This window comes from Podarcis liolepis (genome assembly GCF_965112155.1).
Source record: "Podarcis liolepis genome assembly, chromosome: 3".
NCBI lineage: Eukaryota > Metazoa > Chordata > Lepidosauria > Squamata > Lacertidae > Podarcis > Podarcis liolepis.
In genome coordinates, this window is record NC_139557.1 from 123539248 (window position 1) to 123558621 (window position 19374).

The 19374-nt window shown below is 47.7% G+C and overlaps 1 protein-coding gene across 1 annotated transcript in view; it reads left to right on the plus strand.

Moving 5' to 3' along the window:
• Window positions 1–19374, plus strand: part of CIMIP2C (ciliary microtubule inner protein 2C) — a 39831-nt gene that overhangs the window by 13236 nt on the left and 7221 nt on the right. Inside the window, exon 3 of the mRNA XM_083494885.1 lies at window positions 943–1055. Within this exon, the coding sequence (XP_083351011.1) occupies window positions 943–1055 (113 nt within the window). The remainder of the gene's footprint in view (window positions 1–942; window positions 1056–19374) is intronic.

Genomic DNA, 19374 nt, shown 5'->3' on the forward strand with positions numbered 1-19374 from the left:
TGCGGACTGTCTTGCCAGAGTGGTGCATGCTCTGGTTATCTCTTGCTTGGACTACTGCAATGCACTCTACGTGGGGCTACCTTTGAAGGTGACCTGGAAACTGCAATTAATCCAGAATGTGGCAGCTAGACTGGTGACTGGGAGTGGCTGCCGGGACCACATAACACCGGTTCTGAGAGATCTGTATTGGCTCCCAGTACGTTTCCAAGCACAATTCAAAGTGTTGGTGTTGACCTTTAAAGCCCTAAACGGCCTCGGTCCAGTATACCTGAAGGAGCGTCTCCACCCCCATCGTTCAGCCCGGACACTGAGGTCCAGTGCCGAGGGCCTTCTGGCGGTTCCCTCATTGCGAGAAGTGAGGTTACAGGGACCCAGGGAAAGGGCCTTCTCGGTAGTGGCGCCCTCCTTGTGGAACGCCCTCCCTTTAGATGTGAAGGAAATACAGTGGTGCCCCGCAAGATGGAAAACCCGCTAGACGAAAGGGTTTTCCATTTTGGAGGTGCTTCGCAAAACGAATCTCCTATGGGCTTGCTTCGCAAGACGACAATGTCTTGCGAGTTCCTGCTGGGGTTTCCCCCCCTTTTTTCTAAGCCGCTAAGCCGCTTATCAGCTGATCCGATCAGCAGATAAGCCGCTAATAGCGCTAATCCGCTAATCCGTCAATGGGCTTGCTTCGCAAGACGAAAAAACCGCTAGACGAAGAGAATCACAGAACGGATTCTTTTTGTCTTGCGAGGCACCACTGTAAGCAGCTATCCTATCTTTAAAAGACATCTGAAGGCAGCCCTGTTCAGTGAAGTTTTTAATATTTAACGCTGTATTGTTTTTAACACTTGATTGGGTAAACTCAGCCAGATGGGCGGGGTATAAATAATAAATTATTATTATTATTATCATCATCATCATCATCATCATCATAACCTGTTGGTGTTTCACCTTCAGCTTGCTCAGATGCATCGCGAGCATTACATGGACAAGACCGGGACGGTGCACCGCGTTCCGTATTTCGTGATCCCCGTAAAGGAGAAGGACAAGTACCCTCACCCTCTCGACCTGTGAGTCTAGTGGGCAAGAATCAGGGTGGCTTGGGGAAGCCTCTGTTTACCACCTTACGCTCATATAAGGGAACCCTTTTGCGTAGCTCAGGTGATTTCCTTTGGAGAAAAAGGGTGTTCTAGGTTCACATACAACCTAACTTCCACTGAAACGGAGGTTTCTCAGAGGATGTAAACAGCGTCATGGAATTTCTACTCAGTAGTGATCCACAGCCGAACTCCAGTGCATAGGTGGCAGAGCAAAAACTTAAGCACTTTGCAGGATTTCCCAAAAATAGACCAGAGGCCATTGTATTTCATCCAGCAGAGCTTTACTGCTACTGAGGGCGAATGAGCGTAATGGTCACAAATCCAATACATTCAGGATTGGCCCTGTCCATAAGAAATCCGGTTGCAGAAGACTTAAACTTACAATAACTTATAATAAGTCCAAACCTTAATACTAAGCATATTATGTATAGAACACCACACCAGAAGGAAAAGAGATAGAGAAAGTGAAACCCGGGCTCCTTCTGGCCTCGCTAAAGTGGTACCTCTGGTTGTGAACGGGATCCGTTCCAGAAGCCCATTCGCAACATGAAAAGAGTGCAACCCACAGCGGTGCATCTGTGCATGCACAGGTTGCGATTCACCACTTCTGCGCATGCATGTGACACCATTTTGCACTTATGCGCGAGCGGCAAAACCCGGAAGTAACCCTTTCCGGTACTTCCGGGTCGCCATGGGACATAATCTGAAAGAACATAACATGAAGCGGACGTAACATGAGGTGTGACTGTATTATAGTCAGCATGTCCTTGACAGAAGAGATAGCGGGACCAGTTTAAGGCAGCTGTACTCATCTTCTCGGAAGGAATAACCCAAACATCAGGAAACCTTCTGCTTGTTTCTTTCACACAGAGAAGCTTCCAGAACCCTCTTGAATCAATTAGATTAAGAAAGATCTCTACACATCAGATCCATACTTTCTGCACTAAGAAATGCAAACCAACAGATCAACAAAAGCCCGTCAGGGCTGGCCCAGAACCCTGTAGTCTTACTGAACCTCTTTCACAAAAGGATCCTTCCGGCTGAGATCAGCTGGAAGCAGGCACTCCTTACCCCCCGGCACTGCTTAATACACCTGCAAATGTCTGGTTCGAATCCTGCCACCTCTCATGGGAGGAGCCAACTCCTTGAGAGGCTTTCAAGTGTGGGGAGGAAGCGATGGGGGTCCCTATTTTCATTTTGGAAGCAGGGTGTTTTGTTCCATTTCATTTTTTGCTGTTGTCCATGTTTGGAATGTAATTTTGTTCTTCGTTTCGCCATAGGTCTTGATCCCTCTTACCTCTTTTCAAAAAGCGGCCCTCCCGCCCACCCTGAATTCTTCCCTCTGATCTCCAGGAAGACCCTCCCCTTCTCCCCACATCTCCTGTCCTCCCTCGAGGTTGCTGCTTAACCCTGGTCTGGATCTCTCCAACGGAGAAATGGCGGCTTTCCGTCAGTGGTGGATGAAGCAACCCGGAGCTTCCCAGAGATGTTTAGCCTTGGAAACCATGGAGGGGCAATGTGTGCGCCTGTGTGAGTGTGTGTATGAGAGAGAGGCAGATTAATTAGGAGAAGAGAAGGCTGATAAAAAAAAATAGTGCGTAAAGATTCGCATAGGGGCAGGGAGTCATAGGAGTGCAGCCTGGAACACAGGATCTGTCTGGAGAGAGCTGGCAGGAAATCACACCGTTCAAGTGGGAGTTAGCTCTTTATTAGCAGGGAAATGATCTGACTTGGCTGAGTGACAGGCTTAACGAGCATAGCAGCTCATCCCTGGTAGGTCTTGCCCCATGGATCAGTTGCCGAGACTGAAAGTCCCTGTCCTCTCCAGGGTTTCCCCCCAAGCAATCGGAGACTGTGCCAACGTGAAGCTGACTTCTCCGCCCTCTTCATACCGCTTCTGGTTCTGGGAGAGAAGCGGGAAGGAGAGCCTGCCGCAGCAGGAGGGGGAGACCCCCGCGACTCTTCACCAGCCTGACTCATCTCTGCTTCTCGGCCTGCCTCTTCTGCTTCATCTTCTGCCTCTGATTCCGGACTTCTGTCTGCCACAGACTCTCCCAGCTCACTAAGCCCTGTTGCCTCTCCAGCTTCCGACACCTCCTCTTCCAGCCTTCTCCTCCTTCTTCCTCTAACCACCCATCATTTCCCAGCTGATTCCTCCAAGCGTTCCTCTGCATCTAACCAGTCCTTGACAGAATCATGGAATTGTAGAATTGGAAGGGACCTTCAGGGGCCATCTAGTCCAACCCCCTGCAATGCAGGAATCACAACCAAAGCATCTGTATGAAGCTACGTTACTCTGCGCTGGGCCATCAGCTCAGCTACATCTTACCTCCTCCGACAGGCAGCAGGCCTCCAGGGTCTCGGGCAGGACAAAATCTCTCCTAAGCCCTGTGGGACCTTCTGCACGTACAGCAGGTGTCCTGTCCCTGAGCTGAGATCCTTTCCCTCTGCATCTCATGCCACTTACTCAAGCGTCAGGATCCGGGCTCACCGACCTAGAATAACTCCATCCTCTTGGTTCTGTGCACACAATCACTGAAGCAGAATGGGATTCCCTTTTCGTCAAAGCAGTGAACTGAAACGGAGAAATCCCGCTTCTCGCCTTGTGCTTAAAAGGTGTTCATGGACGTCACTGTGGTCTAAACCACAGAGCCTAGGACTTGCCAATCAGAAGGTAGGCGGTTCGAATCCCCGTGACGGGGTGAGCTCCCGTTGCTTGGTCCCTGCTCCTGCCAACCTAGCAGTTCGAAAGCACGTCAAAGTGCAAGTAGATAAATAGGTACCGCTCCGGCGGGAAGGTAAATGGCGTTTCCGTGTGCTGCTCTGGTTCGCCAGAAGCGGCTTCGTCATGCTGGCCACATGACCCGGAAGATGTACGCCAGCTCCCTCGGCCAGTAAAGCGATATGAGCGCTGCAACCCCAGAGTCGGCCACAACTGGACCTAATGGTCAGGGGTCCCCTTTACCTTTAACTCACCTTACTTGATCTTAAGTAGGTGGCCTTTTAGATTAAAACGGGCCAGCTCATGGGTTCTAGCTCAGCTCCCTCAACATACAGTCCTGGCGTTCCTGAAAAACTTTCTGACACTTTATTTTATTCACACACACACACACACACACACACATTTAATCGCTTGAGCTCAGAGGGTGATGGATCTGTGGTTCTGGCGCTTGTCCAGTTGTCCGTGTTTCCTTTGGAATGAGGCACAGCAGAGACTGTAGGATATATAGTTATCTCTGGCTTGGACTATTGCAATGCGCTCTACGTGGAGCTACCTTTGAAGGTGACCCGGAAACTGCAATTAATCCAGAACGCAGCAGCTAGACTGGGGACTGGGAGCGGCCCCCGAAACCATATAACACCAGTCCTGAAAGACCTACATTGGCTCCCAGTACGTTTCCGAGCACAGTTCAAAGTGTTGGTGCTGACCTTTAAAGCCCTAAACAGCCTCTGTCTAGTATATTTGAAGGAGCGTCTGCACCCCGGACGCCAGGGTCCAGCTCCGAGAGCCTTCTGGTGGTTCCCTCCCTGCGGGAAGCAAAACTACAGGGAACCAGGCAGAGGGCCTTTTCGGTGGTGGCGCCTGCCCTGTGGAATGCCCTCCCATCAGATGTCAAAGAGATAAACAACTACCTGACATTTAGAAGGCATCTGAAGGCAGCCCTGTTTAGGGAAGGTTTTAATGTGTGACATCTTAATGTATTTTTGATCTTTGTTGGAAGCTGCCCAGAGTGGCTGGGAAGACCCAGCCAGATGGGTGGGGTACAAATAATAAATTAGTATTATTAGGCTTATTTACACATGTATACAACCCGAGGCTACGATGGAAGGGCTCCCAGAATTCACACCCCGGGAAGGTCTTGCTTCTCTCGTGGACACAGCCTTGGATTTCAGCAGAAATCAAGCACTGCTCTGCCTCTCTTGGTTTGCAGCCTAGTGCTCTGCTTCTCGCTCACATCAGAGGAGGGCAACCAAAATGGTCAAAGGCCTGGAAACGATGCCTTATGAGGAACGGCTAAGGGAGCTGGGCATGTTTAGCCTGGAGAAGAGGAGGTTTAAGGGTGATATGATAGCCATGTTCAAATATATAAAAGGATGTCACATAGAGGAGGGAGAAAGGTTGTTTTCTGCTGCTCCAGAGAAGCAGACACGGAGCAATGGATCCAAACTACAAGAAAGAAGATTCCACCTAAACATTAGGAAGAACTTCCTGACAGTAAGAGCTGTTTGACAGTGGAATTTGCTGCCAAGGAGTGTGGTGGAGTCTCCTACTTTGGAGGTCTTTAAGCAGAGGCTTGACAACCATATGTCAGGAGTGCTCTGATGGTGTTTCCTGCTTGGCAGGGGGTTGGACTCGGTGGCCCTTGTGGTCTCTTCCAACTCTAGGATTCTATGATTCTATCACTTCAGACCCTCTGCTCTCAACTCTGGCTTGGTCTTTCCAGTGGCTTCCCCCATTTGCCATCTCTCATAGAGCCCCTTCCTTTGTTCCTCTTAATAGCCCATCATCTCTCCGGGAAGCTAGCTTGACTTATTCTAGGAATCAGAAGGGAGCCTAGGCTTTCAGCCTAACCCCCTGCCCCATAAACTCATAACAATGTGGATCTGGGAGTCCCGCACTTTCTCATCTTGCTTCTGTTTGCAGCAGGGAACAGGGTCTTCTCTCCTCCACACAATCAACTTCGTTTTGAGATGCTCCTAGAAAATGTAGTTCGGCTCTCAGCCGTGTGTTGTGCTCGAATGCATCCTTCGAAGGCAGCATTTACGGTTTCTATTGCAATTGTATCTTTGTAATTCATTGTGAATGTAATCTGATTAAAATTACGGTGTGGTTTTGTTGTACCCACTGGAAGTGGGCGGGCGAACGGTTGTAGGAGAACAGCCGTAGGTGGTGTGCAAGTCTTTTGAGCTAGCAAGTAAAGATTCCCTGGTCGATATGAAGAAATGTCCACGACTCTTTGATGAGGCTTCTTGCTCTCAGGACACTCTCATCATTTGTATTTGTTGTTCATTCCTCTCTGAGACGATAGTCTGTTTCCTGAACTCTCATGCATGTCATTTTCATTCATAACCTGAAGCTGATTCGTGTAAGTCTAAAGGAATTACAAAAGCCTGTTTAAAAATCCATTCCCCCTTCTGCTCCTGGCTTATCTCCTTGCACTGCTTTGAATAAAGCTCACCAGCCTTTGCCAGCAACACCTTCCATATTTCTGTGTGTCCTTATTTAAGGAGGGTGGCCTGAAAAGACCAAGTGGGGGGCGATCCTGCACGAACAGCAAAACAAGCAGTGAAGACCTCTGGCCTTGGCGCTTGCCCTGAGCCCTACGGTGTTCTCCATGTGCTAAATGCTCTGTAAAAGTGGCCTTTGTCCTCCAAGATGCTGTGCACTTCTTCACTCAGCGCGTAGTGGAACAGTGGAATTCTCTGCCACAGGAGACAGTGATGGCCACTGTTATGTACTGAGTTGAATAGGATCCAAAATGCAGCAGTCTGATTGGTCCTAGAACAATAGGATTCAGAATGCAGCAGTCTGATTGGTCCTAGAACAATAGGATCCAAAATGCAGCAGTCTGATTGGTCCTAGAACAATAGGATTCAGAATGCAGCAGTATAATTGGTCTGCAGGAGCCACCCAATCCAGCTCCAGGTGGAAGTGAATCCGCAACCTGATTGGCCTACAGGTGAATCCTGGAATTAGCCAATCATGTGGGCCCATTGTGTAAATAATGTATATAAAGCAGACATTCTGGGGGAACTTCCATTCCTCCACACCACTATGAGCTGAATAAAGAGCATGAAATCCACTCTCGACTCCGAGTACAGTATATTTCAGCCACCAACTTAGATGGCTTTAGAAGAGCTTTAGGCAAATCCATGGAGGAAGAGAGGGCTACCAAGGGCTACTACTTTTGATGGCTCTGCTCTGCCTCCACAGTTGCAGATAGCAATGCTTCTGAATCTCGGTTAATAATAATAATAATAATAATTTTTATTTATACCCTGCCCTCCCCAGCCAAGACCGGGCCCAGGGCGGCTAACACCAGATATAAAACAATTGATTGAAATACAACTTAAAAAACAAGGTTAAAATAGAACATTAAAATGCAGCCACATTTCAGCAGAAACTCAAAATCTTTTTGGGGGATGAAAACGTCAAGTCTTCACCAAGGCTAACTATCCAGACAGGTCCTACATGGGCCAGAAAAAAGCCAGGGAAGTCCCCAAGTAGGAGTTCCATCACAGAAGGAGAAAGGGAAAAAGAAAGCGATTGCTACGCGCCCCTGGCGCTATGTCCCATTGCCGGCGCAGCTTTGCAAGGTTGTTTTTCCTGCATCACCATCGGAGGGTGGGAGGTTCAGCGGACTGTCTGGTTATCAATTTTATTCCATAAAGCTGAACTGTTATGGTAACAACAAACACCCCCCCCCAAAAAAAAGCTGAATAGCAATGGTGCCCTCCCCCCCAAAAAAGCTCAACAACAGCTCACTCTCCCCTCCCAAAAAAGCTCAACAGCAATGGGCAGTGACAATGGATAGATTGTTAGGGTGTGAAACCTAAGACGCTGGCAAGTTAGCAATGTCATGTAACTTTAAGTAGTCAAGCTCGTTAAGTTGTTAAGTTGCTCAGTATATAAAGAGTGTTTGTTTTCTCTGCCTTTGGGGCGTGAAGCAAAAATGTCCGAAAGCTCCGGAGGTGTTTCTGTTATCTTTCTGCAATAAACCTGTCTTTAGAAAGACAGGCTTCCCTGTGTCGTTATTTCTTTGCTGCTGAGACTCTGAAGCTTGTACTGCAACAAGAATCTCTGCACTGGACTTAATTAATACTCTGCAAAGAGAGCTGTTGCTGGTGGCGCAGCGGAAGTGTTTACTGGACCAGTACAAACTCTCTTAGGTTATGGACCCCTTCTACGTTTCTACAGCTGTATTGTGTGCAGAGAAAGTGAAAGCAGCTTTCGGATGAGAGAAGACCGGCTTGGTCGTAAATCCAGCTCTTAAAGGAACTGGGAGGCTTCAGAGGAGGCTGGAGGCGTCTGAAAAGTGAGTAAGACAAATCCCAAGGGGAAAGAGAAGCAAGGGCACACAGAGGGAGTAGCAGCAGACCCCAAGAATGGCAGTGGAAAATTTCCAGGTTCCCTTTACAAAGTTGAACTTTGCTAATTACGTGCAGTGGTCTAAGAGGGCTCAAGTCTGGTTGGAAGCCAAAGAAGTGTGGGCTGACTATGTCCAGAGGCGAAAGCCGTTTGTGGCTGTTGCAGCAGATGCCACAGCAGAGCAACAGGCTGCTGCACATGCTCAGAACAGGGAACATGATAAAATGGACACTAAAGCTAGATGCATGTTGATGGTATCGATAGACGATTCCCAATTACCTCATGTGGAAAATTTAAGGTCTGCATTTGAAATTTGGGAAGCTCTTAGGCGAATTCACCATAGAGCCACGCCCGGAGAGAAGGTGAACATTATACGTGCTTTGTATGAGTTGAAACTGAAGCCAGGGGATAGTGTGGTTGAACACACGTCACAGATGACTGAGTATTTCAACCAACTCTCATCTTTAGGTGTGAATTTTCCTGAAAATATTAAAGTTTATACTCTGCTTAGCAGCCTGCATGCAGGGTTTGAAAACTTAGTACTAACTTTACAAGTTTTGCCAGAGGACCAGCTGAATATGAATTATGTGACTGGTAGATTGTGTGAGCAAGAATATCAACATCATCAAAAACGTATTGATAATTCAAATACCCCAAGGGTTGGATGTTCAGATAATTCCCAGCGTGGGGAAACTAGCAGGCAGAGCTGTAAGGAAGCCTCACAAGTGTCTGCTATGGCCAGCAAGTCATGTTTTCGATGTGGCAGCAGGTTTCATTTGATAGCAAAGTGTCCAGAAAAGCAACAGGAATTTCAACAGTCCAAGGCCAGTTTCCGGAGTTACAGGGGAAGACGACGTGAGAACTACAAGAATCAACGATCCAGAGGGGGAGCAGGTGCTGATAAGGGACTATCTGCAATGGCAGCACAACAGAGTCCTAAAAGGAGCCAACAAACCTTGAAGTGGATAATTGACAGTGGAGCAAGTCACAGTTTAGTTCCAGCGACATCTAGTGGCTGCTTGATGAACTGCAAGACATTGCCAGTTGCAAAAACCGTGACTATAGCAGACAATAGTAAACGAGAAATGAACCTTAAAGGCACAATTTATGTTAACTGTTTGCAAACTAACCTTCCTGTTTTTGTTCTTCCAGGAATGAAGAATGGACTTTTGAGTGTGTCATGCCTGGTAAAAAGTGGTTTTAAGGTTGAGTTTGAAAATGATGTGTGCACCATTTCAAAACAGGGAAAGGAGATAGTTAAAATTCCCTGTGAGGATGGGCTTTTTGTTTTGGATGAAGAGCAGTTAGCAGCAGGTAGATGTTCAACAGGTGAAGCACAAGCTAAGTGTGTAAATAAGGCTCCTCATACAGGTTGTGCACATCTACTACACAGAAGGTTAGCTCATATATGCTTTAAGTATGTAAGCAAGATGCCAGATTTAGCTGAGGGGTGTAACATTAAACCCTGTCCAAATTTTCTGGATTGTTGTGCTTGTAAACATGCTAAGGTTAAGACATGTAACTATCCTAGATCTGATAGAGTAAGCAAGAAACCCTTTGAACTTGTGCACACAGACGTGTGTGGCCCTATGCCAGTCAAATCGCTTGGAGGTGCGAGATTTATGCAAATTTTGGTGGATGACTTTTCAAGGGCTAGTTGGGTTTTCTTTCTGAAAGAAAAATCACAAGCAGCTTCCATCCTGATGGATTGGATTGAAGAAGTTGAATGTAGATTTGACACCAGGGTACGTAAAATACAATCAGATCGTGGTGGGGAATATGTGAATCACACGCTGGAGACATGGTTAAAAAGGAAAGGTATAGTTCATAGACTTACCAATCCCTATTCACCACAGGAGAATGCAGTTGCCGAAAGAAAATTTCGAACATTACAGGAAGCCATTGCTGCTTTGCTGTTTGATTCTGGACTTCCACAGCGTTTTTGGGCTGAGGCTGCACTGTATGCGAATTATACTTTTAACAGAGTGTACAATAGCACAGTAGGCAACACTCCTTACTTCATGCTATTTGGGAAAAAACCAAAAATTGATCATCTAAGAGTTTTTGGATGTCGTGCTTATGTGCTGGTGCCTAGGGCACAACGTAGGAAAGGAGATCCTAGGTCTAAAGAAATGTTTTTCTGTGGTTATCAAGCAAACACAAAAGGTTGGAGATTTGTGAATGTAGAAGGCAATCAAACGAAAATCACAATCAGCAGAAGTGCGGAATTTTGTGAACAGGATGGTTGGAATAAAATTCATGGAAATCCTGACACACTATTTGATGTGGTGAACAGTAGCAATGAAACTCAGGCCCCAGGGCAGGTATTAGTTCCAGAACAGACTGGGGAATTTAAGTCTGAGGACAAGGGTGAGAAATCGCCTAGTTCACCCACGTCTGTAAAGTCAGAATCTTCTAGCTCTAAAAGTTCACCTGTACAGCAAGAGAGACGTGTAAAGTCAGAATCAGAAAGTTCTTCAACTACTAGTGACAAACAGGTGACGACTAGTGATTCTGGGTCAGAGGGGGAAACTGAAGGAACATCGCAGGAACTGTTAAGGCGTTCTAAGCGTACCAACAAAGGTAAACCTCCTGAAAGGTACCAAGCTATTAGTGTTTGGGCTGGTTTGGCAAATTGCGAACCTGAAAGTTTTGAGGAGGTTGAGCAATTACCCCAGGAGGAGGCCAGTAGGTGGCGTGAGGCCATGCAAAAGGAGTTGAATTCTATGAAAGAACTGGGTGTGTTTTCCATCACCAAACTGCCAGAAGGTACCAAGGCAGTAAGTTGTAGGTGGGTGTACAGGATAAAGACAACAGCGATGGGGAAACCAGAGTACAAAGCAAGGCTTGTAGCTCGAGGTTTTACGCAAAGAAAGGGGTTACATTATTCCGAAGTCTATGCACCCACTTCAAGGAGTGAAACCCTACGGGCACTATTAGCAGTTGCTGCTCAGAAAGGGTTCAAAGTGAATCAATTTGATGTCTCTACAGCTTATCTTCATTCAGACTTGGCTGAAGAACTCTATATGGAGCTACCGCCAGGATTGAAAGTTGGTAAATCAAATCAGGTATGGAAACTACATAAATCTATTTATGGACTCAAGCAATCTGCTCATAATTGGAATGAGTGTTTGAATGACGTTTTGGTAGGCTTTGGTTTTAGCAGGAGCAAGGCTGACAATTGCTTGTATTTCAGAAATTCAGGAGATGCTCAAGAATCTTTGCTTGTTTATGTAGATGACCTGATTTATACTTCAAAGACACAAGAACAAGTAAAAAAACTAGCCAAAGAGTTAAATAAACACTTCAAAGTTAAGAATCTTGGTGATGTGAAGGTCTATCTTGGTGTTCAGATAGATAGGACCAAAAATGGCAGTTTTCTACTGAATCAAAAAGGCAAGATATTGCAAATGTTGAAAAAGTTTAACATGACGGAGTGTGCAGGTGTTAGAACACCAATGGAAATGGGTTTTGTAAAAGACAATGAGTTCAAGGATAGTGCTGAATTCAAGCGTGCAGAAATCTTTCAGTCAGCACTGGGAAGCTTACTTCATCTTTCGCAATGGAGTAGACCAGATATTGCTTACGCTGTTAACTTACTCAGCAGAGAAGCTTCGAAACCTAGTGTAAATGCATGGAAAGGAATTCAAAGAGTGTTAAGATATTTACAATACACCAAAGATTTTTGCCTTGAATTATCTTCGGAAGGACAAGCACAGATTACTTGTTGGGCAGATAGTGATTGGGCAAATTTAAAGGATAGAAAATCAGTGTCTGGCTGTGTAATAAAATTTGGTAACTCTCTGATTGGGTGGAGATCCAAGAAACAGAACCTAATTGCTTTGTCGTCAACAGAAGCTGAGTTCTGTGCCTTGTCTGAGTTATGTAGAGATCTAGAATTTTACAAATGCTTGGCACAAGAGATGTATGAAAAGGCCATCACTCCAATCACTGTATGGGGTGATAATCAACCGTGTCTTAAGTTAGCACAAAATGGGCAGTTTAAAGGTCGTACAAAACATTTGGATATCCGCTTTCAAAATGTTTGTCAAACGGTAAAAGCAGGAATTGTTAAATTAAATTACTGTCCCAGTCATGAAAATCAAGCTGATGGTTTTACAAAACCGCTTGGGTTTCAGCGGCATGAAAACGTTTGTGAAGAAATGGGTCTGAAGTAATTTTGTTTTTTGTATTGCCAGCGAGAGGGGGTGTTAGGGTGTGAAACCTAAGACGCTGGCAAGTTAGCAATGTCATGTAACTTTAAGTAGTCAAGCTCGTTAAGTTGTTAAGTTGCTCAGTATATAAAGAGTGTTTGTTTTCTCTGCCTTTGGGGCGTGAAGCAAAAATGTCCGAAAGCTCCGGAGGTGTTTCTGTTATCTTTCTGCAATAAACCTGTCTTTAGAAAGACAGGCTTCCCTGTGTCGTTATTTCTTTGCTGCTGAGACTCTGAAGCTTGTACTGCAACAAGAATCTCTGCACTGGACTTAATTAATACTCTGCAAAGAGAGCTGTTGCTGGTGGCGCAGCGGAAGTGTTTACTGGACCAGTACAAACTCTCTTATAGATCACCGCCTGTTTTATTATACTGGGAGCAGATCGCAGTCGCTAGAGAGTTGGACGTGCCTGATCTCGTCCAGCCCCTTGCAACTCAGGACTATGCAGCTGTCTCACACAGGGATCGAACCTGCAACCTTGCCATTATCGGCACCACACTCTATCCAGCTGAGCTCTCCAGGTGCCACTTGTCAGAATACAAGTGACTGTGCCAAGTGCACTTGGCGTCAAGTGTCGGGGAGGCCTGCTTACTTGAAGGCCCCCTCTTCAGCAAATAAAGGCAAGCAGCCGAGGCCTCTGAGTCAGGTGCACTTATGGGAGATGGAGTGGGTGCTTCTCATCGCTGTCGGTGCCTTGCTGTGCAGCAGGTCAGCTCTGAGTGTTCCAGGACCCACCCTTGGCAAACACCTGCGCCATTCACTGACCGGCGCATGGCTTTCTGTACTTTGTGCTCCGACACCAAAGCCTTTGGCCCAGCAGATGGCGGGCAGGGGTCTCTCTCGGCTCTGGAAAGGCAAAATGGGAAGGCTTCGTAGCCCAGGGCTTGTGGGTTGCCAGGGATGTTGGGATGAGTCCAGGAGACGCGGGCATTTGGCAGGCCCCCAGCTGGCTCCAGCCACCGGCCAGCAGTCGGGCGAACTCCGGTTCCCGGTACAGCATCACTCAGCAAAACAAGCCTCAGAGACGTTTAGAGAATTGGCATGCAGAGTGAGTAACTTCTCACAACGAAAGTGGTCCATAAAGAAGGCTGATCGCCGAAGAACTAACTGATGCTTCTGAATTCTGGTGCTGGAGGAGACTCTTGAGAGTCCCATGGACTGCAAGAAGATCCAACCTCTCCATTCTGAAGGAAATCAGCCCTGAGTGCTCACTGGAAGGACAAATCCTGAAGCTGAGGCTCCAAGACTTTGGCCACCTCATGAGAAGAGAAGACTCCCTGGAAAAGACCCTGATGTTGGGAAAGATGGAGGGCACAAGGAGAAGGGGACGGCACAGGACAAGATGGTGGGACAGTGTTCTCGAAGCTACCAGCATGAGTCTGACAAAACTGCGGGAGGCAGTGGAAGACAGGAGTGCCTGGCGTGCTCTGGTCCAGGGGGTAACGAAGAGTCGGACACAACTAAACAACTAAACAACAATCAGCAGAGTGAATAAATCTTCTCACAATGGAAGTGGCGGACAGAGACATGATGTTAGCATTATTTACAGGCATTTATTCATCATAGTTCAGGAACAAAGGAAAAGCATATCTGCTTCCCTTCATGTCCAGCAAAACAGCAATACAGCAAAAGCAATATACAAACGGAAGTTCCCAGCAAGCCTGTGCTGGAAGTAAACAGGCATGTGACACCCAACAGTCATGCCTGTTCCTTTTAAGGTGGAACGGAACTATATCCTAACAGAAACAAAGCCTGTTGCCTCGGGTGCAAGGAGACGGTTATTGCAGTGCAATGACAAAGGTTAAGAACATCAGAAGAGTCCTGCTGCTGGATCAGGCCAGAGGGAGCCCACCTAGTCCAGCCTCCTGTTCTCACAGTGGCCAGGCAGATGCCCCAAAGCAGGAAACCCGAAAGAAGGATTTGAGCATTTTCCAGCAACTGGCTGCCTCTGACTTTGGAGGCAAAGCAGAGCCATTGTGGCCAGGAGCCATTGAAAGCTTTCTCCTCCATGAATTTGTCCTCTTTGAAAGCCATGCAGGTTGGTGGCCATCATTCCCTCTTGAGGCAGGGAGTTCCATAGGTTATATGTTGCGTGAAGAAGTCCTTCAATTTATCCATTCTCAATTTCCCAACATTCAGCTTCACGAGTTCCCATGTTAGGAGAGAGGGAGGAAAAACCTCTCTGGGTTGTTAATCTGACCGAGGATATCAAAGGATGTCACATAGAGGAGGGAGAAAAGTTGCTTTCTGCTGCTCCAGAGAAGCGGACACAGAGCAATGGATCCAAACTACAAGAAAGAAGATTCCACCTAAACATTAGGAAGAACTTCCTGACAGTAAGAGCTGTTGGACAGTGGAATTTGCTGCCAAGGAGTGTGGTGGAGTCTCCTTCTTTGGAGGTCTTTAAGCAGAGGCTTGACAACCATATGTCAGGAGTGCTCTGATGGTGTTTCCTGCTTGGCAGGGGGTTGGACTCAATGGCCCTTGTGGTCTCTTCCAACTCTATGATTCTATGATTCTATGATTGTCAGCCTGGACCCCGAGATCATCTTCCGAGGCCCTTCTTCATGTGCCTCTTCCACGATAGGTCCAGAGGGTGGCAAAAATGCTCCTCTCCAATCAGGCCTTTGGCTGGTTGACATCTGTTGCGCTTTTATATGTGTTGGTTTGTCCCTGTTCTTATTTCTTATCATGTATTTTTGTGTTTTCTATATCGTAATTTTGTGTCGCGAACGGCCTTGAGATCTACGGGTCTTTGGCGGTATGCAGATTTGATAAATCATTAAATAATAATAGCAACTTTATTTTCTGGCACCGCTCCTGTGGCAGCTGCTGGGGGAAACTGAGCAGGGTTCGCTTGCCTCGCTGCTCTGTTGCCACGTTTATGCCACACAACTGTTGAAGGTATAACAAAACCCTCCCGGGCAAAAGCACTGGCAATCCTGAACCGAACAGCTGTGCCAAAATAGCAGACTGGCAGGATGGGAGCACGATGTGCCAGTGACACAACCGTTCCTGCTTTTAACATCCCTACAAAAAAAAATTGCCCATTTTATGTGCCTGTCTGGGAGAGCTAAATGGCGCGTTCAGTATTGCCAGTCAGCCTGCCGTTGCAAAGCGACCTCTCTGGGGCAGGCTGGCATTACTCACAAATGATCGGCTCTCCGAAGCATTTTCTAGGGCACGCTGCTCTGCCAGAGAACATAGGTTACCCTTGTGGATTTGTGCTGCTGGCAGGAAACGAGCTGCGTGTTTTTGGGTCTCCGTAATCTGGAGAGGGCGGCGTTTCTTGGGCTTCCGCGGCTGATAGACGTAGCTGTTGTTTTGCCTGCTGTCTTGGGGCGAGGAGATGTGTTCCTCTAGAATGGCAGGCGAGCAAAAGAGGGGAGATCAGAAGAGCCCTGTAGCTGGGTGAGGCCAATGGGGGACCACCTAACCCAACATCCTGTCTCACTCCTGCCAGTCAGATGCCTCTGGGAAACCCACAAACAGATTGTGAACACAAGGGCAGACCTCTCCCCTCCTGTGGTTTCCAGTAAGGGGGTTTCAGGAGCACTGCTGCCTCTGGTCAGACCTCACCTGGAGTACTGTGTCCAGTTCTGGGCACCACAGTTCAAGAAGGACACAGACAAACTGGAACGTGTCCAGAGGAGGGCAACCAAAATGGTCAAAGGCCTGGAAACGATGCCTTATGAGGAATGGCTAAGGGAGCTGGGCATGTTTAGCCTGGAGAAGAGGAGGTTAAGGGGTGACATGATAGCCATGTTCCAATATATAAAAGGATGTCACATAGAGGAGGGAGAAAGGTTGTTTTCTGCTGCTCCAGAGAAGCGGACATGGAGCAATGGATCCAAACTACAAGAAAGAAGATTCCACCTAAACATTAGGAAGAACTTCCTGACAGTAAGAGCTGTTTGACAGTGGAATTTGCTGCCAAGGAGTGTGGTGGAGTCTCCTACTTTGGAGGTCTTTAAGCAGAGGCCTGACAACCATATGTCAGGAGTGCTCTGATGGTGTTTCCTGCTTGGCAGGGGGTTGGACTCGATGGCCCTTGTGGTCTCTTCCAACTCTATGGTTCTATGATTCTATGATTCTATGATTCTATGATTCTATGATTCTATGACTTTGCTGACAGAGCAGAGCCATCATGGTTTGTTGTTGTTTAGTCGTTTAGTCATGTCTGACTCTACATGACCCCCTGGACCAGAGCACACCAGGCCCTCCTGTCTTCCACTGCCTCCCGCAGTTTGGTCAAACTCATCCTGGTAGCTTCTGTTTGTTCTGCTCTAGGGAAGAGAGCAAATAGAAGGGGAAGAAATGGAGGCAGTGAGAGATTTTACTTTCTTGGGCTCCATGATCACTGCAGATGGTGACAGCAGTCATGAAATTAAAAGACGCCTGCTTCTTGGGAGAAAAGCAATGACAAACCTAGACAGCATCTTAAAAAGCAGAGACATCACCTTGCCAACAAAGGTCCATATAGTTCAAGCTCTGGTTTTCCCAGTAGTGATGTATGGAAGTGAGAGCTGGACCATAAAGAAGGCTGATCGCCAAAGAATGGATGCTTTTGAAGAAGATCAAACCTCTCCATTCTGAAGGAAACCAGCCCTGAGTGCTCACTGGAAGGACAGATCCTGAAGCTGAGACTCCAATACTTTGGCCACCTCATGAGAAGAGAAGACTCCCTGGAAAAGACCCTGATGTTGGGAAAGATGGAGGGCACAAGGAGAAGGGGATGACAGAGGACGAGATGGTGGGACAGTGTTCTCAGAGCTACCAGCATGAGTTTGACCAAACTGCGGGAGGCAGTGGAAGACAGGAGGGCCTGGCGTGCTCTGGTCCAGGGGGCCACGAAGAGTCAGACACGACTAAGCGACTAAACAGGGAAGAGAGCACCTTTTGAGTTTACTTGTGTGAGTCTTCCAATGCTGGCTTTGACCACAACGCTTCTCCCTGTGGCCCCTGCTGTGAGAATGACTTCTGGATGTGATCTGCCGATTCGCACTCTGAACCGTCTTGTGCTTCGTGACTGCCCTCTGGTGGCTCAGCCTGGCAGTTCTGCCACACTGCGTCCTCGAGGTTTTCTGGAAAAATAGGGGCTGATAGACACCAGATGGGCAGAAAGCATTTATTAGTGTGCAGTTATGTGTGTCTAGTGACCAGCCCCTGTGTGAGGGGCAGCATTGATGCTCCAGCGTGGCTTTGCTTCATCCACTGACTGGTGACGCACAGATCCTGCACATATCACAGAGAATGGCACATGGGTTGAGAGTAGGTAGCAATATTATTTTATAATTAGTGTGGTTGTTTTGGATTCTGTGCCCCACCCTTGTGTCCATTATTGTTGAAGGGTGAGCTATAGATAATTTTAATTAATTACTTAACAGGGCCCATCAGTCACATTGCCTTAGGATCGTAAGAAGTTGCTTTATAGTGATTCCGACTGTTGGTCTGTCAAGCTAATATTGTCTACACGGACTGGCAGCTGCTGTTGCCATTTGCCTGTCTTGAAAAACCATGGAGGGAGCCCTGAAGTCAAACGGCTGGCGGATACTCCCACCTGCAATCGCTGCCCATCAGATGGGGCTCCTTCACCTGGGAAAAGCGGCCCATGTAGGAGAAGGGAAACTCTCATCCTAAACCTCTGCTGCCTTGCGGGATATCTTTGGGAGAAGGGGCAAACCCTAGAGCAAGGGATGTCCAACCGGTTGACCACGATCGACTGGTCGATCTCTGGGAGGTTTGAGTCAATTGCAGGCTCTGTAACCTTTGCGGGGGGGGGGGGGAGGATAGGATCCTGGCCCACCCCCTTGGCCCGTTTTCTCTGTGAGGCTGTTTGTTTGTTTAACTTTTTTTGTGTGGCAAGTCCCCTCCCCCATGTGAAAAGAAGACACTGGACACATTATTAAGGTTAATGGGCATAAAAGGCCACAACTTTATTGATTACAGAATTGAAAGGTATTGGCATTGGCTCCTATCGACTACCCGGCATGGGGACCGGGGAGGGTTGTCCACAAGCCGTGGGAGTCCTGTTGAAGTACGCCAACTAGGATCCCAACGGGTGTCACCGCTCGGGGACGTGCCAGAGGCCCTTGCCTCCCTAGGTTTCAGACAAGGCAACGCCCCTCGGAGTCCTCTACCGGACTCCCCCTTTCATTGGGGGGAAGGTGATGGCGCTTCCTTCCCCCCATTCATTTGCATAACAATTAACCCCTGTCAATGCCTAACCGCCAATACCGCGGAAGTTGTGACATTTGCTACGAGGTAGGCGAAAAAACCAAAAGGCTCGAAATGCGCCAAGTTGGAAAAATTCCTACCAGGCCCCTTGCGGCGACCAACCGGAGTCCATAGCAAGGTCATAGCTAGCCTAACCTCAAGGAGCCTAACCTCAGGGCAGGTGGGATGGGAAAACCTCCCGGCTGGAAAGGGGGAAAGAGGGCGGTCCCCGGGCGTGCTTGGCCCTAAATAGTCCAGGCCCCGCCTCCCCGACCCGCTGATTGGCGGGCCGGGTCGGAGACACGCCCGGGGATTCCCTGATCTCGCGGGGGCAAGGACCAGCCCCCGCATGTGTGTGGGAGAGATTAGCCCGCAACCCCCTCTCCTCCCAGGTCGGAAATGGCTTTATTCAAAATTAAAACAAAACATATTATCCAGAAACATATCATCCTTATTCCCCCCCCCCCATTTTTCCTCCCTCCCCCCACCCTCCCACACAAAATCCACCCACCCCCACCCCCCAAATTCCCTCAGTTCCGGTCTTTGATTTCTCTGAGAATGCTGTTTTCTGCATGTTACACAGTTGGTATAGAGCCTCAAACTTTTTAGCTGATTATAATCAATAGAAAAGTTTGTGAGTGTTTATTCAAAGCCAGCCAAGGGGTCCAGTTCACTTTGTTGCATCTTCAGATACTTTGTAAAGGGTTCCCATTCATCCTTAAAGTCACAGTTATCCTTGTCCCGTAGCTTATGTGTCAGTTTTGCCAGT